Source organism: Cavia porcellus, unplaced genomic scaffold, assembly GCF_034190915.1.
Source record: "Cavia porcellus strain 051 isolate PalLab524CR breed Dunkin Hartley unplaced genomic scaffold, mCavPor4.1 scaffold_3, whole genome shotgun sequence".
Taxonomy (NCBI): Eukaryota; Metazoa; Chordata; class Mammalia; order Rodentia; family Caviidae; genus Cavia; species Cavia porcellus.
Window position 1 is genome coordinate 69,277,792 of NW_026947486.1, and position 26,371 is coordinate 69,304,162.

The 26,371-nt window shown below is 34.8% G+C and overlaps 1 protein-coding gene across 1 annotated transcript in view; it reads right to left on the reverse strand.

The window, feature by feature from the left end:
* The window catches only part of Gucy2f (guanylate cyclase 2F, retinal), a 127,377-nt gene that overhangs the window by 35,880 nt on the left and 65,126 nt on the right, over window positions 1-26,371 (reverse strand). Inside the window, exons 10-11 of the mRNA XM_003467578.2 lie at window positions 5,236-5,412; window positions 3,026-3,182 (exon numbers count right to left, since the gene is read on the reverse strand). Of these exons, the coding sequence (XP_003467626.1) occupies window positions 3,026-3,182; window positions 5,236-5,412 (334 nt within the window). The remainder of the gene's footprint in view (window positions 1-3,025; window positions 3,183-5,235; window positions 5,413-26,371) is intronic.

Sequence of the window (26,371 nt, forward strand, 5' to 3'; positions counted from 1 at the left end):
ACTTTTGACTTTCCACGCACTATCTCTGTCTCACAATAAAAGTCTCAAACTCTTTCAGTATAGTGGTTTTGCCTTCATGTCTTCCTGCCTCCAAGGACTGATATGTACAAATAAAACTAAAAAACTGAATGACACATGAGTCAAAGGAATGCATAGCTAACTGTTGAATTTCAAGTACCATGTTTTTAGGTGGGTAGGGCAAGGTTAGATATTTAAGAGCATGGAAAATGATATGTGGCTGCTTCTTCCCAGCATCTTATCTCTCTGAACATTTAGAAACACAAGAAAGGAAAGAAGGACAAAACTATCTTGTGAAAATCTGAGTGATTAAATGCAGTCACTCCCAAATAGTATTTTCAGAGAGCACTGACATGTATGTTGTTAATGGCTAAAATGAGACTTTATCTGACTATTACTTGTATTACTTATATATTGAGAGTGAGCAGTAATGAATACAATTACAATCTATCCTCATTTCCTCTTCCCTATTCCAGAACCAAGTAAGAGCCACTAGCTACCATTAGACTTGAACTCTCAGGAAAATTAGAAAAATTACTTTGGCTTGTTTTGTACCAGGTGAAGCCAGTACTAATTCTGAGCCTTGCTGTGGTAACAAAACCATCAGAAAAAATCAAGCTAGTTCAGTATAAAATAACACAGAACTATAAGTCAAGAGACCTAGGTTTAAAATCTCAGTCTAGCCACCAATTAGTTTACCTTTCCAAGTCTCACTTTTCTCATCTGTAAAATGGAAGCTGTGCTATATGACCTCCAAAGTCTTTCCAATTATCAGAGCCTATTGGTCCTGTCATCTAAGGCAGAAAAGCAAGATTTTTCCTTTCATTTTATTTGATCAATTCATTCATTCAACAGCTATTTATTCTACCACATACTAAAGGTGCTGAGGGAGGCAAAACTATCTTCTTTCTTCACAAAGCTCATATTTTGCTGCAGATAGAAGAAAGCTAACTCAATAAATTATTTTCTAACAAAGTATGGTATTGCAACAAATTTGGAGTCTCTAAAGATCATGAAGAGAACAACTTAGCAAAGTGTAGTGGGGCATGAAAAATCTCTCCATGTAGTAGTACTCGAGATCTGTAGAAAGAATGGAACTGAGTCTGTCCCAGGTAAATTCATGAAAGATTGAGAGACAAGAGTGTCACAGGCAGTGGGCACAGCATGTGTTAAGTCTAGAAATAGGAGAACCTGGTATAAATAAACAACTGGAAAGAGTTTAGTGTAGCTGAAATGTATTGACAGAGATGGAAGAGTTAAGCATGAGACTTCAGTAAGGTCCAGACCATGGAGGACTCATAAGCCATATAAAAGAATGTGAAATTTATCCTAGGAGGAATGCGAAGCCGTTCTGGATTTAGGCACAGCTGCAACATGAACCAATTTGAAACTTAGAGTGCCCTTTGGCTGCAGTATATGAAAAACTGCAATTTGGAGAGGGAAATATAAACAGGAGAACACACACACACACACACACACACACACACACACACACACACACACACCAGAGATATGCTTTACTCCTCTGTGACTAGATATCCATAAGTTTGAAATTGCTACTCTGTGAATTAAATATAACTCTGAGAAGTTAAGTATTGCACTTTAACTTTGTAGATGATTAATTTTGACAGAATGCTAAGTATTTGACATCTCTATCCTAAAGTGAATACAAGGAAACTGCTTCAATATCTCAAAGTAGAATTAACCAAATAATGACCACACAGCTAAGTCAGGATTGTGAAATCTACACAAAAAGAGAGAGAGTGGCAAAACCACATCTTCCACTGTGTATCAGGAATTTTAACTATTCTAATGAATGAATAGCAAGGTGGAAATTATAAAGTGTTGTTTGGTTGAGTGTAGAGGATGGGCTTCAGAAGCTCTGAACTGAAGTCCCAGAGCTGTTGCTAAGTACCTTTAAGATTTGAAAAAATCATAAGCCCTCTATTGCCTCATCTGTAAAATGAACGATTTGTACTAAATGATGTGCTAAAGCTTAGTGATTCACAAGTCTCATAAAGAGCAAAGATGATGCCAGCGATTACTAGACTGCATGTCTCTACCCGTGCATATATTTCTCTCCGTGCCTTTCATCTTTTTTTTCTTCTGGGTAGTAAGTCAGCAGTTATACAACTAAAATATCAAAGAGCTTCTTAAGAATATGAACATACAGTGTAGTTTTTCTGCTTTGCCTTTTTGAGAGTGTCTATTTCTCTGTATTTTTGTGTTATAATCTATGCTCTTCATACTTGCAACATTAAAACTTTTAATGCTCAAGTTTTCTATATATATTTAACCTTGTTCATTCTTCTCATTTTCTTGCTTTCTCTTTCTTCCTCCCTCTTTTCTATTAATTCAGTCTCCTTTGATTCTCATTACCCCCATCTCAGATTCTTCCTATTTCGTTGATCTATGGGACTCCTACAGACATTGCTTAATTCTGTCACTGATGCACTAAACAGAAGAAAAAAACATAAAATAGATTTCACAAGCATGCCTACTTATTTACTAGAAAGCTATAGTTCTATTTGAATCCCTCCCACACAACCAAATCAGGGTATTTATTTGCTAAGGTCCCCTCCTTACTTCTTCCTCTCTGACAGACACAGCACTTGTGTGCTTTAGTGACATCCCATTCTAGAATGTACTTTGTGGGGGTCCACCTTCCCAATTACCTTCTATTCAATCTGACAATTATTTATTGAGCACCTACTGTGTGCCTACCACTCAGCAAGATTCACTGGGGACCACAGGGGTCTCTAAACAATGCAGCCTAATCCTGCCACAGCAGGAACTGAACATTATTACACTGGCTTTGTTTAGAAGGATAGACTGGGCTGAAGTTACAGCATGCAGAATTCATTCACATCCTCTGACTTGGAAATGAGGTTGGATTTTCAACAAAAGTAGGGAGTTGAAATCAGTTAAAGGCTTTAATTCAGTGCATATTTTTATTTGAACTTTAGAGTTACTTTATATGCATCAAAGGGTACAAGTCATTGCTTACCTTCTGCAGAAGGTTCCTCTTCGGAGAGTCTTAGCATTTCTAAGATGTCATTAAAGCCATAATCTGTCACTTTTAATACAAAACGCCCATCTACCACACAGTTCCGAGACTTTAGTCTCCCATGAACAAATTCTCTGTGGTGTAAGTATTTCATTCCCTGTAGATGATACAACATAATTTATTTAGAAGCTTATTTAACTATTTTGTGATTTTAGAGCCGCTTTCTGAGATTGTTAATAGTATGGGTTATCATGATCCAGAATTCAGCTTTTTTTGTTGTTGTTGTATGCAGGCAAAGTAGAATTTTGTTGAGGTTTTTGGAGCCATACCTTATCATAATCTTCTATATATATGGAGAATTATGTGTTACTTTTCAAACACATGACAGACCTTTTCTTACATAAGTATAATTGCAAATAATTTGAAAAGTATTATTTTCATCAATAGGTTTAATGCAATTCTCATTTATTATTGGCAAGAGTGAAAACATATACAGATTTTGGATGGAAATTTTTGAAATATCTATTAAAATGAAAAATATGAATACCCTGTAGCTCATGGATCTACTTTTCATCTAGAGAAATAATTGCATATAATACAGACAGAAGAATGTTTGATGCAGCTTTGATTTTGTATTACTACATAATTAGAGATACACAAAATATCCCTAAGACTGATTAGATTTATGGTACATCCTTGAATATTCTGCAGCACTTAAAAAGAATAAGATATATCTGTATGTACCAACATCTATATAACACTAAGCTATAAAATGAAAATATTGTAAGTTGCAGAACTGTGAGACAGCAAGGTGTATTAATGACAAAAAATCTATAATGTAAGTAAAGGCAAATTAAGTGAATTATAAGTCTAGTCACAAAATTGCTATAGTGGTTAACTTTGAGTAGGCTATGATGAAACAGGTTTGAGTCAATGTCAGTATTTTCCTTGTATATATTCTTACCATTTAATTTAAATATTGGTCTAATATATTATTTTGTAGTTAAAATACACAATATAAAAAGGGGGAAGAATGGCTCTTTGGCAGCCATTACATGATATTCAAATGTGACCCTCCAACACCATCAGATTGATTTAATATATTCATATCATAATGAAGTCAGTCCAGAACTGATTGTGCTGTCTCTTTTTAGGTATCTGGATCTGTTTTTCAGTCTGATACCCTTTTGCATTTGAATGCTTTACATATTGTGCTCTCAGAAAATATGCACTATCCAGTATTTCCAAGCAAAGTCTACAATAGAGTCTATAAACATTTCCCTCAAGTTGTCTAAAACTTGGTTTTCATTCATCACAAGGTCAAGAGGAATAACATTTACAGGCCTCTAGCATCACTCATTAGGCTTTGCTTACAGGATGAACGGAAGGAGTAGTAGAGTAAGAATGAGGAGATTTGAATTCTATTATCCGTTCTGCCCTGTAATAACAGCTAAGCTCCTACTATGTGTGCTAGATACCACATACAAAGTATCTACAAGCATCTATAAGAGAAGGCTAGTCACATGTACCATATAGAGAATGGGAATAACATAACGTCTTTCCTTTCCAAGTCCCCTTGAAAAGATTTAGGTCACTACGCGAAAATCAAGATTGTGATCGATACATAGGACCTTCAACAAGTAATTGATGACCTAGATCACTCCAAAAGAGCATATATACATAATCTAAATATCATTTCATAGAGCTCATGAGCTACACAGAAACCTATCCACAGAACTTCTCATTTGTTAATAGTCCTTGGAACATATAATGGAAATACTATCTTATAGAAGCAGTGACCTTTTGGTTTACCAGTGGCACTGAGTTCCACATCCACATGTATGGTATGCAAAACTCCATTACTTTGTTTTGAAGTGAGCCATTTAAATGGAGCTTAGTAGCATCAAAAATTCTTACATCCACAAAGCAGAGAAATGGATGGAAGAAACAATTGGTCAAAGTAGAAGAGTGTTTGATTGTAAATAGGAACTAAAAAAATCTGATCCTCAAATTGAGAAGAGATCGGGCAAAAAGTTTTTATATCCATGCTTTATAACAGACTGACAAAAGGATCACAAGAAAAGTTGGTGGACAAACCCTGGAAGAAAGATGGATTGATCACAGTGATCTGAAAAAAAATAAAACATCTCAAAATATTAAAGTTCTAGTCTATATGGGAATTCCAAGATTTCCTCAGTATTTCCATTAACCTTGATGAGATCCAGCAGGAGTGATGATTTAAACAACCAATCAAGTTTCACATCCTCATTTATTAGTATGTCTTCCAGGCTCCCTCGGGAACAGAATTCTGTCACAATGGCAAACATTCCCGAATCATAGAAAAATCCCAACAAAGGGTTAATATTCTCATGCCGCAGGTCTTTTATCTGGAAACAGAAAGGAAAGAAGTATTACAGGTATTTTTTTTTCTCTATTAGGAATCAGAATTGAGGACATATTACCTTTCCTTCGTCCTTCTGTTGGCAGTTCTAGTAGGCAGAATTTTAGCTCTACTGGTTTCCAGCTGATAGCAATATTCCTGTGATTGTGCTAGGCCATATACCAAAAACAAGATTTACAGTGTAGTCATAATATAATTGTATGAGTCCTTAAAATGGTAAGAGGAGGGCAGAAGAAAGAGACAATCAAAGTATGAGTATGAGTACTCATTTGAAAATGGAGAAAAGAGGCTATTGCAAAGAAATGTGTGCAGCTTCTACAAACTAGGAACAACACTCAGTCTGTGGCCCATGAGGAAATGGGGACCTCAATCCTACAGCTGCACTTGACTAACTTCTTTCAAAAACCTGAAAAACTCAGGGAACGAGTTATCCCACATAAACCTCCAGATGAGAACCCAGCGCACCTTGACTTCAGATTTGTGAGATGCTAAGCAGAACACGTAGCTGAGTCTGTGTAGAGTTCTGATCTATAGAACTATGAGATAATAAATTGCTGTTTTTCATTTTAAGGCGCTGAGTAAGTGCCAATTTGTTATAGCAACAACAGAAAATGAATGCACAGGCTGGGGATTTAGCTCAGTGGCACAAGTTTTTGCCTGGAAAGCTCAAAGTTCTGAGTTCAATTCCTGGTACCAAAAACAAAACAAAAAATAATGAATGCAGGGTTGCACCAGGAAGAGAGTAAATCAGCATCTCCAGAGAGTTAGCCATGCTGGAATTTGGGGGACCAACCAAGAAAGCAACAAGTCACCCTTCCTAGCTGCAGGTGCACCAGGGAGAAAAGTCAGCGCCTCTAAGAATCAGTCATGCTGGAACTTGGGAGACCGACCAAGAAAGCAATGCGCCAGTCTTCCTGGTAAGCAGTACTAATGAACCATGGGCACACAAGAGAAAGAACAGGTCAGTGTCTCCTGTGAGCCTACAAGTGCATGGGCTGAGAATTAAACGTCCCATACCCCGCCCCCCCCCATATTCCTTAGCAACTTGATGGTTTCTGAGGTCAGCCAAAGTTGATAGCAACTAAGGTACATAAAGCAACTAAATGCTTATATTGCTTGGTTGATACACAGGCCTGGGGCCAGTGAGGATGACAGTATGCAATATAGCAAATACGGGGGATTTCCTTCTGTCTTCTGTTTGAAGGCCAGTGTTGTTTTCACTGTTCTGATTTGTTCTGATTCATTTTTTTGTGCTATTTAATATTCTGTTTTGATTGGTTTTATAGTGTTCTGTTTTTGGTTTGATTTTGCTATATTTGTTTAAATGGACAACTATTGTGAAGATAGCAAGATATACTATAGTATTTATTGTTATCCTGGTATCCTACTCTGAAGTTCTCTAGCGATTTCACTGCAGTCTTGATTGGCTTTGTTCTGTCTTATTTTGTTGTATTTTACTATCTTTAAAATAAAAAAAGAAAATTAATGCAATAACCACTGTGTGAAATTTCAGAGAGAGAGAGAGAGAGAGAGAGAGAGAGAGAGAGAGATCTTTTAGCATATTTATGTAATCATTGGAGCTTGAGCTTTCTTTCTGACTCCTTTAGGACTCTCTGGAATGGATATCAGTGGTCCAAGATGAATACAGAGCAGCAGGATAGTAAAAGGTAGACTAAGTTATCTTTCTGTGAATATTTATCTACCCAGAACTCATTAAAATAATTTCCCTATACAAACATCAGAATTAAGCTTACAAAACTTCTCAGAATAAATCTCTAGAATTTTGGTTACATTTTCCTTTTATACCCATAAATTTTTTATGTCTGACATTACAAGCATAAATGTCCTCATTGTCATGGGATTAAATTACATCCTAGAGAAAAAGAAAGAAACAAGATTCAGTTAGTCACTGTCCTGAAAGAGCTCACATTCAATGAGGGGCAATAGTCAAATAATCTGACAATCTTATTTCGTCATGAAATGTATTCTGAAGGAATAGAAGGTGAGATGCTCAGAGAGCTCAAATGTTAGAAATCTAGTTAACCTAGGAAGTCAGAGAAAAATTTCTTGAGGAGGTAATATCTAGATTGTATTGCAAGACAATAATGAGTTGGCAAAGTGAAAGTCATATGAAAGGGCTTACAGTGACAGTATCTTATTGGGGAAACTGAAACAGATTTAGTGTGCCCAGAAGAGATTGCAAGAAGCATCAGTGAGCCACTGCCTATACCTCTGTGCCACCTCAGGAACTTCAGATCCGTGGAACCTAGGTTCCTAGCCCAACTACCTGCAATGCAGGCTAGACAGCCAGTTCAGGAAGCACCCAGGATTCAGCAATCAGCAGATTTGGAGGAATACAGGAAAACGTCAAGATGAAGGAGCAAGATGTAGTCTCAGACCTCCAGCCCACCCAGAACAAGTCCAGGAGACACAGATATAGAATAAATTAGAAGCCACACACCTGAAATTTCTGAAATAACACCAACTGACGTAAAGAAACAACTTAGTGCTTATACTGTTTGATTCAATTCACATGCTTATATCTGGTAGTCTGAGCAACTATTTAGAGAATGACAATGTATAATATAGTAACTATTGTTCACTTCCTACTGGCTTCTTTTTGAAATCAAATATCTTATTGTTTTGTTCTCTTTAAAATTAAAAATATATGAAGCTGGAGAAATGAACAGGAGCCACATGCTTTGGGGCTTTAAGAAACATGCTATGGAATTTGAAATTTACGCACAGAATACTTGTCATCTACTATTTTTATTCAAAGAGGGTAAGAGAGAAAAACAACTTCATAATCACTTTCAGACTTCCACTTGGATTTCTGAGTAGATGGTGATGCTATATAAAGAGGGAATTCAGAAACAGTATAGTAATGGATATGTTGGTGCCCCAACCATACCCCTTTTACTATGCATTCCCCAGTGGCTATGAATGTTAACTGTTAATTAACACTTAATTTACTTTCAGGAAAACTATCCTAGGTCGCATGCCAAGGATATGCCACCTTACCTAAAAGCCTAATCCCCACTCATAGAGCTCAGGAAATGATTGCCTGGATACAGTACCAAACTATATCTTCCTAGCCTCAAGGTGGGACTCACGGTACAATGTGTGCTCCATCATTTGCCTGAGAGATCATGCTGTAGTTCTAATATTTCTTAGCTTTTATCTGTGCCTCATCTTGCCTCTCTTACTCTTTTCCACTGTGACCAGCCTCTTAATAAGTAACTTAAACAATGATTCCCATCTTAAGCTCAGCTTTTGGAAAATCTGGTCTATGGAAGATGGGAAAACAAATATGATGATGAGGAAAGCTGGTACATTTATTTAGTCTCGGTTATATTGCAAATGAGGCACATTAAGGTGAAACTATTTCAAATGGTTGTGTTTTCAAGGTTTAGAGCATAAGAAAGAGGTCTGATCTGAATACACAGACTTGGGAATTGTAAACTTGCAATGAGAGTGGATGAGGTTACCCAAGAAAGGCACATATAATAAGAAAGAAAAAGGAAATACATTAACACATGAAGGAGATAAAGATGAAGAACAGCTACAAAGACTTAGAAGGAAAGCCACAGAAATACAGAAAAGTTTTTTTACCACAACAATTTTAACACCACAAGACAAACCCCAGGATTGTGAGATAAATAGCAGAAAGAATTTCAGGAAACTGTGATAAATACCAGAGAGGTCAAGCAACATCAAGAAAAGTAACTGGTGGATTTGATCATTAAGAAATGAATAATTACAGAAACAGCATAAAAATACATTTATATAGATATACAAAGATATGTACATATGCATATACATAGATATGTAATTGGCTTTCTGTATAAATGGATTCAATTCATGGGCTCAACCACCATAGATCAAAAACATTTTTAATTTTGCATTTGTATTGAGCATATACAGATTTTTTCTTGTCATTATTCTCTAAATAATATTACTTTTTAAACAGTACTCATGTTGTACTAAATACTATAATATAGAGATGATTTAAAATATAAAGGAAGTTTTATATAGATTGTATAAAAAATACAGAGATTTGAATACCTGTAAGTTTTGTTTTGTTTTGTTTTGTTTTGTTTTTTTGTACCAGGGATTGAACTCAAGACCTGGCAACTACCAGGCAAGTACTTGAAACACTGAGCTAAATCCCCAACTCATATCCATAGATTTTGTATCAGGGGCCCTGAAACCAATCACCTGTAGATACTATATAACTATAAAAGTGATTAAAAATTGTAAATGTTTATATTTTTTAAATTCCTCACAGTAAAATACATATCACTACTAACTACTTTCAAAATATACCCCTCGTTCCAAACACACTAATTCTACTATTCTTGGCACTTTCTGAAGCAGTTCTGAAAGTCCTCTTTAGTGAGTGCTTTTTAATGCTGCTGTGGTGGTGCTCAAGTGTTCTGAATCCATTCAGAATGTCTACCTTTCATGATAATTTTGACTTTGAGGAAAAGCCATAAATTACATCATGCCAGATCCTGTGAATAAGATACACAAAGATATAACACACTATTTTTATCTGGCAGAAATTAACATATGTGATTTGAATCAACTCAGGACACCAAGGAACCCACAAAAAGATATTCATAAAAGACAGTTTCTAGGACTGATACAGAAAGTAGCAAAATTATGAGACAAACGTGTTCAAAGAAAGGAGTATTTTGAGGAGGAATAATAGCAATATATCTTTTACTTTTTATTCTTATTTGAAGTATTCACCAAGTTTTATGATCACACCTTCTGATTTGGAAAATGACATTTTCATAAAAGTGTCTACATTTACACTTAGGTTAGTGCTTTAGTTGCTAAGGAAGAAATGTAGATAGAGTTCAATTTTAGGACTATGAAGTTCTGAGAACATTAATTGTGTGAAGAGTATTCAAAGTAACCTAGGTCAGTGTTTGATCCAGAAATAGATGTCTCTGGTATGTAAATAGTTTTATGTTGAGTATGGGGTAAACAAAAATCTTTACAGATGAGACACATTCAAACTTTGAACATTTGATGGCAGTTAGCTAGATAGGAATTATGAAAGAGGTGAAATACATATCTACTCAGTAAATTTTCAAATTTCTAGTACAATTATTCCAAACACTCTCTGTCCCTTTGAGCTGTCCAGAATCTTACAGCATACCTGCATATAGCACCTACCTAATTCCTACATGAGATCTTCTTTTAGTTATAAGTGAGGATAGATGATTGTAAAAATCCTGCAAATATCTAGGCCCAAAATTTTCTATTAGGACAGTTTGTACAATGCTAGGTGCTGTAGTACATACACGCCCCAATAGTTAATGTCTTTTTTGTTACGGCAAATTGAACCCAGAGTCTTTTGCATACTAAGAACATGGTCTACTGCTGAGATATACTCCCAGCCCCAGAAGTTTCTCATCCAAATAATAAAACATTTTGAGTGTTCTTGGTTGACAGGTGACTTTCCTCCAATATGGTGATTCAGGAATCCAAGCTACAGTGTTGTATGACCCCGCCATGTCTTATGGCCTTGACAAAATCTACATTTTTATACAGGTGTTGGGAAAATAACTTGGAAGGGGACACATTTGTTCCTAAAATCCTTAGCTTAGAAATAGCATGTATAAAAGTTTTTAACATTCCATTAATTGAAATTTAGTTATATAACTATACTTAGCACCAAGAGAAATTGGAAAATGTGAATTATCTCTATGGCTAATGAGAAAAAGAAACAGACTTGTTTAGCTAGCAGTCTCTGACATAACCACTTTGTAATCTTTCTTCTAACAGTTGAAGATCCCAGTGGTTTGGTTCATAAAGAAATAAAACTTTAGAAGAAATTGCTTTATTTACTATAGGTGCACTGAGTGTCCATGTCTATCTTAACTGGTTTAGTTTGCAATGAGCTAGGGAAATTATCATAAGTACTAGGTTTTTATGCTTAGTAGGAAATTTTGTTGGTCAATGACTGCTATTTTCCAAAGCAGAAATCTAACCTTGATTTGGATCACCTTAAAGAAGAAACAAGCTCATATTCTAATTTCTCCTGTCCATTTTTTCTCAGTAAATTGTCTACCAGCCCCTCAATGTTCAAAATAAAGCAATCTTTGATTCCATTCTTTCCACCAATACCCATATAAGCAAGTGATATGATTTACAGCTCCAAAATGTATCTCAGATCTTATTGTTTCTGTTCATTCACATTCCTACCATTCTATGATACTTTAAGTGTATGTATTGCTATACATATGTGTACCTACTGTATCAACCACTAATACTCATTTTGGCAGTAAGATTTTCTAATTCCATGGACTAATTGACTACTCATGTCTATGTATTTTATTTTATTTTATTTTATTTTATTTTATTATAATAAAAAACTACTGTTTAAGATCTCCTACTTCTCTATCAATCTATACACTATCTACTACTCAAATGTCAATGTTCATATAGAATTTGTTAGCTAGGGGGAGTGGAGAAAATGGCGGATAGATAACAACAGCTACGGAGGCTCTCTGAGATAGCCCGCTTAGATTTCAGGAATGGTGCAGTGTGGGGAGTCCTAAGCAGGAGGAGATATACCCTGCCAACCCAGGAACAAACTAAGCTGAGAGAAAACAATTGGAAATACAATATTGGTGCTACAATTGGAACAGCTACAGTCTCAGTGCCACCGCTGGAACCCGTGCCACTGGAACCCAGGGCTTGAATACACTGCTGATGCTGCATCTGAATCCGCACAGCAGGGATAGAGACACAAACACTCTGAGAGCAGGAATCAGCGAACTGAATTGAGAGCAGAGATGGCGGGGAGCCCTGCATCGACCTGTGGTGAGGGCGGACCCTTCCACAGACTAGGAGGCTCCAACGGAGGACATTCTGGGACCAGGCAGATTGGCCAGAACAGGGCACTGCAGTGACTTCAGTCACATATTCCCCTCTCAGGCAGGATGGGTGGGGAGCACTTGACTTGGGTGACGCCGTGGACTAAGACCCAATAGGCTAGCCCAAACCAGGTACCTGTACTGGCAGTGCACCTTAATGAAGTGAAGCCTTCATTGGTTGACCTGGAAGGGCGAGCCCAACATAGGCTGCCCAGGTCTGTACATCCCAGTACACTGCAGTGGGTGGGATCACCTAGCCAGCATGCTTCAGACAAACTGAAACTGACAAAGAAAAAAACTGGACCTCTTATATATGCCTGTATGGAAGGAATAAGAATATGAGAAGATGAGGCAACAAGAAAGGGTCCTTGGTCCCCAATCCTGAGAACACTGATCCAGGAAAGGTAAATGCAAAGGGAAATGAGGACAGAAAACATGCAATATCAGGCATGGCACCAATAGACATAAAGCACTATCTCCAGGACCTCATAGATGAGTTCAAAGGTAAAGTATTTAACCAAGTAAAGCAAGATATAAGTAGAATAGTTAAAGAAATGCTAAGCACTTCCAAAGAAAAAACATATAGTGGAATGAAAGAACAGAAAAAAAAGGGAGAAATGTTTGATGGGGAAAATAGAAAAAACATAGAATACATGAAGCAGGTTCAAAGAGACTACCAGGACACTAAAAATTCTATTGAAAGGTGGCATAATAGCTTGAAAGAAGCTAATGATAGATTATCTGAACTGGAGGACAGATTTGTAATGTGGGAGCATGAAAGGAAAAACTTCTAAAAATAAAAAGGTAACAAGCACTAACAATACAAAGCTAAAAGATGACAAAAGAATCTATAAATTAAGAATAAAGAATGTGAGAGAAGAAGCAGGGGTACAAACAAAGGAATTGCAAAGGCCATTCACAGATATAATGAGGTAAAACTTCCCAAACATAGGAAAAGGTAAAGATGCTCAGATGTATGAGGCATACAGAACTCCAGCCATCTACAATCAAAACAGAACTACACCCAGGCATATAATAATCAAGATTTCAGAAATCCAATATAAGAACAGAATACTAAAAGCTGTCAGAGACAAGAAACAGATCACTTATGAGGGAACACCCATCAGAATTACAGCAGACTTTTCAGCATAAACCATAAAATCTCAAAGATCATGGGGTGAAATAATCCAAGCCTTGAAAGACAATAACCTCCAGCCAAGATTGATATATCCTGCACAATTGTCCCTAGAAATTAATGGATAAACAAGGTGCTTCCAAGACAAAGAGGAACCGAGGGAATTCACAACTGCCAATCTAACTCTACAGAAAACACTGCAGGACATTCTAAAGAGAGAGAAATTAGTAGGATTCCAGAAACAATGGCAGAGAGGCCACAATGAGTGGAGCAGAAAGCGAAATGAAAAAGACAAACAGATAACTAATGACAGAAAAAGAGCACAACAGAAACGAGGCAAAGAAGGTTGAATATAATTTCTAATACAGGGCTGGGGATTTAGCTCAGCGGCATAAGCACCTGCCTTGTAAGCAGGCGGTCGTGAGTTCGATCCCTGGTACCGGTAAAAATGAAAAAGACAAAAAAAAAAAAAAAAAAGATAATTTCTAATACAGATGGCCAAAATATACTTACTTAAGGGAAAAAAGAGAAAATCGCAGGCAGAGTGGATCAAGAGGTAGGGTCCACCAAGAGACTCTTTATAGGAAATATAATTAGCCTGAAGAAGGTACTATAGACCAAAATCAAATATGAGAAAATGGAACTCGAAGTGACAGGGAACCAGAGAGTAACAGGGGTAACTGGGCCAGTATTTATGGATAGGTTGAACAGACAGGCTTTAATAAATGAAGAAATGTAACTAGAAATCCAACCCAGGAGTGAGAAAGTCCAAAAATACTTAGGTAACTAGCCAGTTGCCCCCCCCCAATATAAAACTGTGAGTGATGGGGAGACCTGAAAATACACAGTTCATTCTGGGGGAGGAGTAGTCTTCAAAAAAACAGCAGAAGATACAGCTAATAGTATATCAGGAATTAAAACCCTTATTACTTGCACCACGCTTGGTTGGAACTTGTTCCATCATAGTTTGTATACAAACACTGGATCTGAGGGCACAGACAGTTGTCCCAAAGATATCAGGACATAGCACAGTGGTCATCTTTAATTTCCTATTAACTCACTCAGGATTCTTGTATGATTTATACTGTTGTATCATGACTGATCTTACTTACATCTGACTTGTTTGAATACTGCTTATTATTGACAGATTTTAATCAAATCTGTTAGGTTTCTGGTATCAAGTTGAGGAGTATAGACAACTATACTGAAAATGACAATGATTCACCATTCTGACTGATTAATACCTGTTTTTGTAGCTCTACACTATCTACAAAGTTATATTGCTGTTAATTCTGTTATGTACTGATATGCTCAATTATACTTTATCTGATGATATAGCCAATTCTGTTGATGATAACAAGAAACAGTAGAGTAACCATGGTAGAACTCCTTATACGACAATTTTATATGTACTTTTAGTTTTGTGTGACTATAGGAATATCTTCAGTTCTGACCAGCTTTGTTCTGTTTCTCCCTCTAATATAGAAAGATAGAAATACATGTTAAGACTCATGCTTGTGTAAAACCTATAAACAGTTTGTCAAGCCATAAGAGCAAACAACTTCCAACCCAGATTAACATATACATCAAAATGTTCCTTCACAATGGAGAAGAAACAAGGATATCTGATGAAAAAGAACATCCCAAGAGGACAAGGGTACCTCACTTCCTGAATGGTTTCTGTTCATGAGTAATTTGATTCACAAATAGAAGCATTTGGCCAATTTTTTCTCCATTCAAAAACTTCACATCAAGTGACAAACATGACCACAGCCATCTTCACCACAAGAATATGAATATGGTTATCTTCCCCAGAATCATGGAATGAGGTAAGCTCATTCACTGTATGTGAATACTAAACCAATACTCTAGAAAACATTTGAAAATATCCTACACAGAAATGATGAAAACAATAAAGCTGAGAACCCAAATAGAATTTAAAAATAAAGCAAACTTAATGGATAAATAAAACGTGACAGAAAAAGAAAATCAAAAGTGTCAACAACAAAGAAAAAGTTGTAGCGATAGTAATAAATCAAAACTGCTCAGTAATACCATTCAATGTTTATGGCCTCAACTTTCAAATTAAAAGGCACAAATTAGCAGACTGGCTCAAAAAAAAAACAATCCAACAGGTCTGTTGCATTAAAAAAAAAACTCATCTTTAGTAAGTGATAAGGAGGAAAGGAGGGGATGAAAGGAGAGTAGGCAAATGAGAAAAAAAAGAAACAAGTTATATCATGTATAGGTATAAATTCTCTATGATGAATGTGGTAATTATGCATAACTAAAATGTACTAATAAAATCTGATTGGAGAAAAAATTGAAAAAACACTCATCTAATGTAAAAGATACTCAGACTATAAATCAGAAAAGTATTTATTACACTAGGTCCCTAAAATAAGCAACGGTAGCAATTTTAATCTTAATGTAAACTTCAGGCTAAAACTAATTGAAAGACACAAAGAAGGTCATCTCATACTAGCAAAGTAAACATTTCAACAAAAAGAAGTAACATTTTAAAACATTTATCTATCAAATACTGCAACACCTATCTTCATACAACAAAGATAAAAGATCAAATCAATAGTAACATAACCACAGTAGAGGATCTTAATATGCATGTTTTGCAAAGAGATATATCAACTAAGCAAAAGATCAACAAAGAAATATCAGAACCAGACTATACCCTTAAATATATGGTCTTATTAGATAACCACACTATATTGCACCCTACTACAAGAGTATAATTTCTTTTCTGCAGCCTACAGTACTTTCTCCAAAACAGTTCATAAACCAGCCCACAAAGACTACTTAAATAAATATAAAAGAATGCAAAAAAATTAACAATATACAATATATTGACTAATGTTAATTTCTTTTCTCTTTTTTGAAGTTCTGTGTCATTTTTATCCTTTTCTTGTTTTTAAAATAGAAAAACATAGCTCTTTAAAATATTTATGATCAGACCATTGTGAAATGAAAATAGATATATACCAGGAGAGTACAAATTCAACACATAAAAGTCAATAGCACTTGTGTACACCAGTAATGAATCCTGTGAGGAAAAAAATCAATAAAAACAATACCGTTCACAGTAGCATCAAGAAAAATTAAATATTCAGGAATTAACCAAAGGAAGGAAATAAAATACCTCCACAAAGAATATTAAGATACTCACAGGAAGGAGATTTAAGATGACATTTGAAAACTGAAAGGTATCCCCTCCTTCTGGAAGGCACAACAAGTATTGTGAAAATGTTCATACTTCCAAAACTGCTATACAGATTCAATGCAGTCTCAAACAAAATACCAATGGCATATCTCACAGATCTAGAGAAAGCAATCCTAAATTTATTTGGAACTAGAAGAGACCCAGAATATCAAATGTTATCATAGGCAATAAGAGTGAAACAAGGGGCATCACAAAAGCAGACTTAAAGCAATGCTACAGAGCAACAGTGATTTAAAAAAACACTCATGGTACAGACAAAAACAGACATGTGGGTGAGTGGAACAGAATAGAATATACAAGAATGTCCCCAGAAACATTCAACTATTTGGTCTCTGACAGAGGGGCTAAAAGCACCCAACAGAGAAAAGATAGACTATTTACCAAATGGTGCTGGGAAAATCAGGTATCTGCAGACGATTAAATCAGGACCCATATCTCTCAGCATATACTAATCTAAAATCAAAATGGATCAAAATCTAAACATTTAAATAGAAATAGTGAACTGACTGGAAGACAAAATAGGTAAAACACTTGAAGACAGAGGTGTAAGAAAGGACTTTTTAAACAGAAAACCAACCCCCTCCAAAAAAAAAATACAAGCAAGAAGCAACAAATGATATTATATCAAATTAAAAAGCTGCTGCAAAGAAAAGGAATTAATAACATGAATGGAAAAAATTTTACTAGCAATTTCTCATAAAGAACTATCATCTACAATATATAATGAACATTGAGAAATTAGAGGATCTAAAGTAAAAGATCCAACCAATTAATGGGCAAATGAGATGGAAACTTCTCAGAGAAAAAGAATATAAATGACCAACAAATACATGAAAAAGTGTTCAGCATCCATGTTCATTAAAAAATACAAATTAAGAAAACAATGAAATTCCATCTTACACAAGAAAGAATGGAAATTTTAAAGAAATCAAAGAATAGGAAATCAGCAATGGCTATCATTTTGTGTTGAAGTCTAATAATGCTTTTATTGTTGGTTTTGATTGGTTTTAGTCGGTCTTTAATTATTTGATTTCACTATGTGTGAAGGTATGGAAAGTTACTTTGAAGAAAATAAGAGATAATATGGTAGCCATTACTGATTTCTTATTGTCTGGTATTGAAGACCTGCAAGGCTCTCATTGTTTTGTTTGCTCTTATACTATTTCATTTTGTATTAACTTATTGCCAATGAAGGTACTGACAACTATTTAGAAGAAAACAAGAGACACTATGGTAGCCACTATTGATTCCTGTTGTCTTGTCCTGATATTCTGTGTTATTTGTGTTGTTTCACTCTGATTTGTTTTGTTCTGTTTTGTTTTGGCTTTCTTTCTTTCTTTTATTCTTCTAAAAAAAAGAAGTCAAGGAATAACAAGTGCTAGTACGGCTGTGGCAAAAAAGGAACCCTCCATTGTTGATAGGAATGTAACCCAATGCAGCCATTATGGAAATAAGTAAGAAGATTTCTCAAAGAACTAAATTAGAAATTCCATATGACCCAACTATTCCCCTTCTAGATATCTCCGCAAAGAACTAAAGATATCATACTGCAGTGATACATAGACACCAAATTTTATTGTAACACAATTCATAATAGCTAAATCCTCAAAGCAGTCGAGATTAAGGGAGAGAGAAAAGGGTAACAAGCAAAATTAAGCCACGTAGTAACCTTAAGGAACGTAATAACCTTAATGAATATAAATATTATACAGTATGTCATAAACATGAGCCAGAATAATAATAACAAGAATAAAAAATGAGAAAAGAGATTTAGAGGCAAAGGAAGGGTGTTAGGTGGGAAGGGAAAGAGCATTTTTAAAAGCTGCATATGTGCATGTACCCATTCTCCAAGATGAATGTAAACATCATGTATTGCAAACATGTACTAAAAACGAAACAATTCAAAGAGGCAAGAGCTCTTCCTAATTAAGCAGATTGCTAAAAGTCATTTGCTTTCTTGGGGATATTTGCTGATCTTAGCACAAGCTGAAGACTAGGCTTAGCCCAGCAGAAAGATTTTTCTGAAGGATAGTCAAAATCAGCAATGCTTTTAGCAATTATGGATGATTGGCATCACTAATAATAAATTTCAGAAGATCTAAATGTAAACTGGTTTTCTCTCACAGTATATTTGGTGTTTGGGGCCACAGAGATTAAGAATCTTCTACAAGATACACTAAAATGTCCTGTAGTCTCCCAATATTTAGAAGACAAAGTCTCAATTGATGAATTATTGATTTCTTCCTCAAAGTATTTGCCAAATTTGGAAACAGCATGGATTGAGAGTCAAAGTGAAACAGTAAAGACCTAAGGCTTATACAGCACAGTCTAAATACAGTGATACTTCAGTTAATGATCTTCATTCGGTCCACGATTCTGGAAGAGATGGCTTCATTCATGTTAAGCAGGAAAGAAGGCTGCAGTCATGTTCATCACCAACGCAGTTTGCAAGCAAAAACAAAATATTGCCAAATGTTCTGTTTGCAAACCAAATTATTAATAAACAAAGTTTTCATGAACCAAGGCATCACTATATTCTAATCTTTCAAGTAGAACTTGCATGCTTTTATATGTCTGAAAACCATAGTAGAATGAAGGTTTAAAATGTTTGCGGTCTCACTGTTTAAATGTACAGTTTGTATGCTTAATTTTGTAACTTGAACAACTATTTCTAAGATGACAATATATAATCTATTAACTAGTGATTTCTTACTGGGTTTTTTTTTTGGGAAATTCTGTATAACTTGAACCTTTTTACTGTTTTGTTTTATTTTGCTTTCTTTAAATAAATTTTTAAAAAAAGAATGAAGGTTTAGCAAATCTAAACATGGAATATATTCATATCATCAGTACAGATCAGCTTTTGCTTAATGTGTTTAGTCTCTTACACTGTCTAGATAATATGTACAAACAGAAAACCTTGCTGATAGAACATACTTACTTGAGCAGTGTTTTATGACATAAAATATCTAACATACAACAAAAATTAAAAATCACAGGGGCTGGGTTTTTAGCTCAGCGGCATAAGCGCCTGCCTTGCAAGCAGGCAGTCGTGAGTTCGATCCGTGGTACCGATAAAAATGAAAAAGACAAAAAAAATTAAAAATCACTAGATATTTGAAAATGCATAAGCAAAAGAAGTCAAAAGCATGAAGCAATGGCTTTAAATAACTAAACAAATAAAAAGTGTAAAATATTTTAAAACAAGTTTGGAGACAGTGGAGAGTGAAGCTATAATTTAAACTAAAACAGGTAAAACCTGTGTTTTCTTTCAAGAACAAAACATAATTCTTCAAATCAACAGAACAAAATTCAGACTTTCTAAAATATATTACTAACAATGTTCACTAACTAACCAAGAGTCCTTAGATACGCTAAAGGAAACAGGAGACTGATTCTCATACTAAAGGAGGTAAAACAATCAACTGAAAAAACCCCAAGATAGTACAAATGCTGCATTTGGCTGGAAAACACACTAACATAGATATTGTAAATATATTTGAAGGCTTGAAGAACAAGATATGTAAAATAACTATACAGGTATGGGTCACCTTTTGAAAAACAAGAACTACAAATATAAGCCAAATGAAAAATGTATACCTGGAAATTATAATAACTAAAGTGAAATGTTCATTCAGTGGGCTGGGGAGATGACATGAGAATACACCTGAAGATAAATCAATTAAAATATTCCAATCTGAAGACCAGAGGAAAAAAGATTAGGAAAATATTTAAAAAACTCAGCAATCAATTAAGAGGACAATATCAAGTAGTATAACAAAATTTGATTACTAGAAGGATATAAGATTTCCAAGATGAATGAGAAACTTCAGAAGATTTATTTCACAATGATGTGAATATGCTTAACACTACCAACCTGTATGATTAAAGATGGTTAAGTTCAGAGATTTTATGTTTTTCTACTAAAAACGAGTGTTTACAGTTGAATTATTTATAAAACAAAAAACTTGAAAAAGTCAACAGTTCATCAAAATAAAAATGACAAATACATTGTGAAATATTTATAATATAAAATACCACTAGAGAATTTTAAAATGAACTATTGATGCATGTAAAATCATGGATGGAATCTTAAAATACTTTATGATGAGAGAGATAAACCAGACACAAAAGACACTTCACTGTCCTGTCTATATGAAACCCAAGAAAGGAAAATTACTAATTTATACTGATAGGAATTACAATGATAGTTGCCACTTGAATAGGAGAAATGGTCGAAAAGGGTAAAAGGGAATTTTCTGGGGCTGATGGGCATATTATGTACCTTGCTTGGGGGATGTTTATATAGGTATACACAATTGTTAAAATACATTGAACACAATATCTAAGATATATATTTTTTATTCTGTTAACTCCATTGAGTAAAAACACTTTTAAAAATCAGACATGCTAGTGAAATAAAACAGTTACAAATTAGATATATAAAATAGTCAAGTTCAAAGAAACACAAAAGAGGAGAATAGCAAAGTAGGAGAGTAGCAGAATGGTAAGCAACAACAAATCAGCCTCTCCAAGATTTTGAATCCAGACACTAGAAAATAACAACTTGAAGAAGAAAAGGAAAAAGGTGAATCCCTAGTAGAATAATGTCTACAAAATTATGTAAAAGAAAGACAAAAATTAGCAAGAAATAGAAATTTAAAAAGAGAAGAAAGCTGCTGTTGTGGCTTGCTGCTTGCGACTTCACAGTGTTTTCCTGTCTTCTGCCTGCCATAAACTGTTTTTTTCTTCAATGATCCTCTGCCATACCATTCTGAATTGAAGCCAGTTGACTATGAACTGAAAGCTCTACAAACTGTGAACTACAAAAAAAAAATCTTTCTCCTTTACTTTGAGTGTCAGGTATTTTGTCTCAGCAATGAGAAAAGTAACTAAAACAAATCTGTTAGACAAAGGCAAAGAATCACCTGTAAAGGCTTAAAGAAGACTTCTCTACACAGACCTTAAACGACAAGGAGGTCATGAAATGTTTCAAACCCTAAATCACAGCTTTCAACCCTACCTTAGGGTTCCTGTAAAACTGTCCATTAAAATTGATAAAGAACTAGAGTGTTCCATGACAAGGAACGCTTTAAGAAACTAATGAGCGCCAAACCAGCATTACAAAAGAATTCTCAAGGATATCCTGGAAGAGTCAATGAAACAAACAATTCTGATGAGTCAAAAAGAATGAACATACCTGGAAGGATGAGTAGCTAATCAAAAGGGAGAAAATAAGGAAATCAGAAACAGGAAAAAGTAATGCAATGATAGGAGTAAGTCAATATCTCTCAATAATAACTCTCAATGTAAATGGTCTCAATTCCCCCAATCAAAAGACACAGATTGGCAGGATGGATCAAGAAATACAACCCAACAATATGAAGTATACAAGAAAAACAGTTAAATCAAAACAATGCTGAAAGATTAAAAATAAAAGGGTTGCAAACAATGTTCCATGCAATGGAAATGTGGAAAAAAGCAAGAGTTGTTATCCTAATTTCAAAGTGGATTTCAATCGAAGACTGATCAGAAGAGATAAAGACCACTAAATATATACTAAAGGAGCAATTCACCTGGAAGAGTTAAAAAGTATAAACATACACACACTAATACCACTGCTCAGAACACTCATGTGAAATGAGATAAACATCAATACAGTTTTTATGGGGGATATCAATACCTTACTGTCCAAAAATGGACAGGTTAACTAGACAAAAAAAATCAAAGTTGAATCAAACCTTCAAGCAAATGGATTTAAACAGTATCTACAGCGTGTTACATCCAAATTCAACATGATACAATTCTCTTCAGCAGCACATAGCACTTTCCAAAACAGACCACATGTTACCCCATAAAGTAATTTAGTAAATGCAAAAGAATTGAAATATCTCATACATTTTATTTGATCACACTGCAAGGAAACCAGAAAATAATGTCTTTTACACGAGAGAAGCTACACAAACAAATAAGGATTAACTAATATCCTCTTGAATAAACAATGGGTCACAGATGAAATTAAAGAAGAAATTAGATTGTATCTACAAACATTAATGCCACTATGACATATCAGAATCTATGGGACACAATGAAAGAGGCCTTAAAAAGAAAATTTAAAGCAGTGAATATCCACATCTGAAAAGCAGAATGTGTTCAAATAAATTTTCTAATAATACACTTCCAGTTGCTAGAAAAACAAGAACAAACCAAAGTTAGAGCTGATATGAGGAAGAAAATCATAAAGATAAAGGGAAAAATCTATAAAGTTGAAACTAAAAAGACAATACATATAATCAACTATTTGAAGAGCTAGGTTTTTGAAAGATTAACCAAAATACTCAAAACATTAGAAAATCTTAACAAAAAAGGAAAGAAAAGACCCAAATCCATACGATTAGGAATGAAAAAGGAAAAATCACAAAGGATTTAGCCAGTATCCAGAATATTATCAGTAACTAATTTGAGAATCTATACTCTAATCAAATGGCAAATTTGGAAAAATGTTTAAATACCTGGATGTGTATGAATTAGCAAAGCTGAACCAAGAGATATAAAAATCCTAAATAAGCCAGTATCAGTCATGTCATCAATAGATGCAGACAGAGCATTTGAAAAAATTCAATATTCATTTATGATTAAAATTCTGAAGAGACTACAAATAGAATGTCTTTGTTTCAATCTGATAAAAATCATCTGTGATAGGGCTGGGGATTTAGCTCAGTGGCATAAGCACCTGCCTTGTAACTGCACAGTCATGAGTTCAATCTCTGGTAACAAAAAAAATCATCTATGATAAACCAATGGCCAACATCATATTAAATTGAGAAAAGAGGAAAGGTTTTCCTCTAGAATAAGAACAAGGCAAGAATGTCTTCTATCATTTCTTTTCAATACAGTTCTCAAAATATTGGTTAGAATAATTAGATGAGCATGAGAAATAAATTTGATATAGAAACAGGGAAGGAAATAGTTAAATTATCATTATTTGCAGATGACATACATAGAAAATCTTATACATAGAAAATCCCAAAAACTGCAACAAATGACTCCCAGAACTAATACCCAAATTTGGTAGTGTAGCAGGATATAAAGTCAGTTCTCAAACATCAATAGAATTCCTGTACACCAATAACAAATTCACTGAAAGAAACATTAAAGAAGTGATGCCTTTCACAATATCATCAATGAATGAAATATTTAAGGTTTACCATAACCAAGAAAGTAAGACTTTTACACTTACAACCATAGTACTATAGAGAAAGAGATCAAATACAATACCAGAAAATAGAAAGATACACCCAATTCTTGAGTAGGCAGAACCAATATAGCCAAATCAGCCATAAATTCCAAAACTGTTTTATAGATTCAATGCAATCCAAATACCAATAACATGTCTTATAGAGCCAGAGAAAGCAATCCTAAAATTCATATGGATCTAGAAGAGACCTAGAATAGTAAAAGCAATTCGGGACAACAATGACAAGGCAGGCCACATCTCAATCTCAGTCTTCAAGTTAAACTACAAAGCTCCAGTGATTTTTTTAAAAAAAAATAATATAATATCAGCAAAGAGGAAAAAAAAGAATTGTGGTTCAATGCAACAAAATAAAAGATACAGAAACACCTTCAAGCACAATCAGCTTCATTTTAGACAAAGGGGCCAAATTCCTTTGCTAGAGGAAAGAGAGCCTCTTCAACAAATTGCTCTGAGAATATTGGCTATCCCATATGCCAAAGATCAAACCTAGAACCATATCTCTCACCATGCACTAAACTAAAATCAAAATAGATTAAAGATATAAACATTAGAACACAAACACTTAATCTGCTAGAATACAAAACAGAAAGCACACGCACAGGCAAAGACAAAACCCTAGTTGCACAAGAAATGACATCAAGAATGGACAAATGGAATCACACCAAATTAAAAAGCTTCTGTGCAGTGAAGTAAATTACTATCAGAGTGAAGAGACAATCTACAGAATGGGAAAAGAATTTGCCAACTATTCCTCGAAGAATTAATATCTAAAATATATAATGGACACACAAAAAATTAGATCTTCAAAATTAAAGACGCAATCCAAAAATGGTCATGTGAAATGAATAGATACTTCTCAGATGAAGACATACAAATGACAAATAAATACATGAAAAAGATTCAATATCTCTGACTATTTGAGAAATGCTAATTAAAACTCCACTGAGATTCCATCTCCAAAGGTCCAGACATATAATGCCCATCAAGAAATCAGCCAATAACAAATAATCATGAGGCTGTGGGAGAAAGAAACCCTTTCTCCTTGGAGGTGGCACTTCAAACTGATAAAACCACTATGGAAATCAGTATGGGGATTCTTTAAAAAGCTAAAAATAGAAATTTTATTTAATGAATTATTTCCCTTCTAGATATTTTCTGAAAGTGTTAAAGACAGTTCATCCCTTATTTGTATGCATATCCATGTTTATAGCAGCACAATTCGCAGTAACTAAATCTTGGAGTCTATATGTCCATTAATGGATGCATAAAGAGAATGCCATACTTATACACAAAACGTGACTCATTTGTAGAAAACTAGATGGACCTCAAGACTGTGAGGTTAATTGAATTAAATCAGGAACACAAACTTAAATATCAAGTGGTAAATAAAGTATGAAATAAAAAAAAGATAAATAGAAAACAAAAATAAAGGGAGAAAAAGTTACTGTAATCCAGCATGGACAATATATCTAAAAGTGTACATTTTGTGCACACCAATTGTGACTTACTACAATTGTCTTACAGGCTTTATATGTTTTTGTTGTATTAGTCTGTTTTTTAATCTGTATATATGATAAACAACTTTATAAGGTATTATAAAATAAATGAATGAATCTGATACTGGAAAAATAAGAGTGGAAGGAAGGGGGAAAATAATTAAAATGTGTTAAGTACATGTACCAATTCCCTACAATGAACATAATCATTATGTACTTCAAACATGTGCTAATAAAAGTTAAAAAGAAAAAAGACATAAAATATTAAGGTACTAGGGAAGGAAGGGAGAAATGAGGTGTTAAAAATTGGTATGGAATTTTCAGTTTTGAGAAATGAGAAGATGGTGGATGGATCAGTAAGTAGCAAGGTAAAGACCCTCTCTGAGAGAAACAGCTCAGATGCTAGAATTTACCACCATAGAGAAGACTGGACAAAAGGAGAGGGATTCAAAGAAGGAAGGAAGAAGGAAGAAACTAAGGAAAAAGAAAAAAGAAAGAAAAGAAAAACATGAATGGAACGCCAGAGCCAGACACTCGCTGACTGGAGCCAGTCTGACTCGTGGTTGTAAAACTCTTGCCAGAGCCACAGTTGCACTGAAGTCAGGGGTTGGTGAGCCCAACAGAGAACAGAGCTGGCATGGAGACCTGCACTAACCCAAGGTGAGTGTTTGGAATTTGGTCCTCCCGCAGGAGGGAGGTGACCAACTGGATGACATATAGAAATTGAACAGGATGGGCCTGAACAAGGAATGGCAGTGACTTCAGTTGGCTGCTCCCTGCCCAGAGCAGATTGGTTGGAACTGCTTGGGCTGGGCCATGCCCCTAGCTGGGACCCAATAGCCAGGGGCAAAATTGTCCCTAAAGTTGTCCCGAACCAGTTCTGGATGCACAGCACATACTAATATAGTGAAAGCCCATGCCGGTTAAC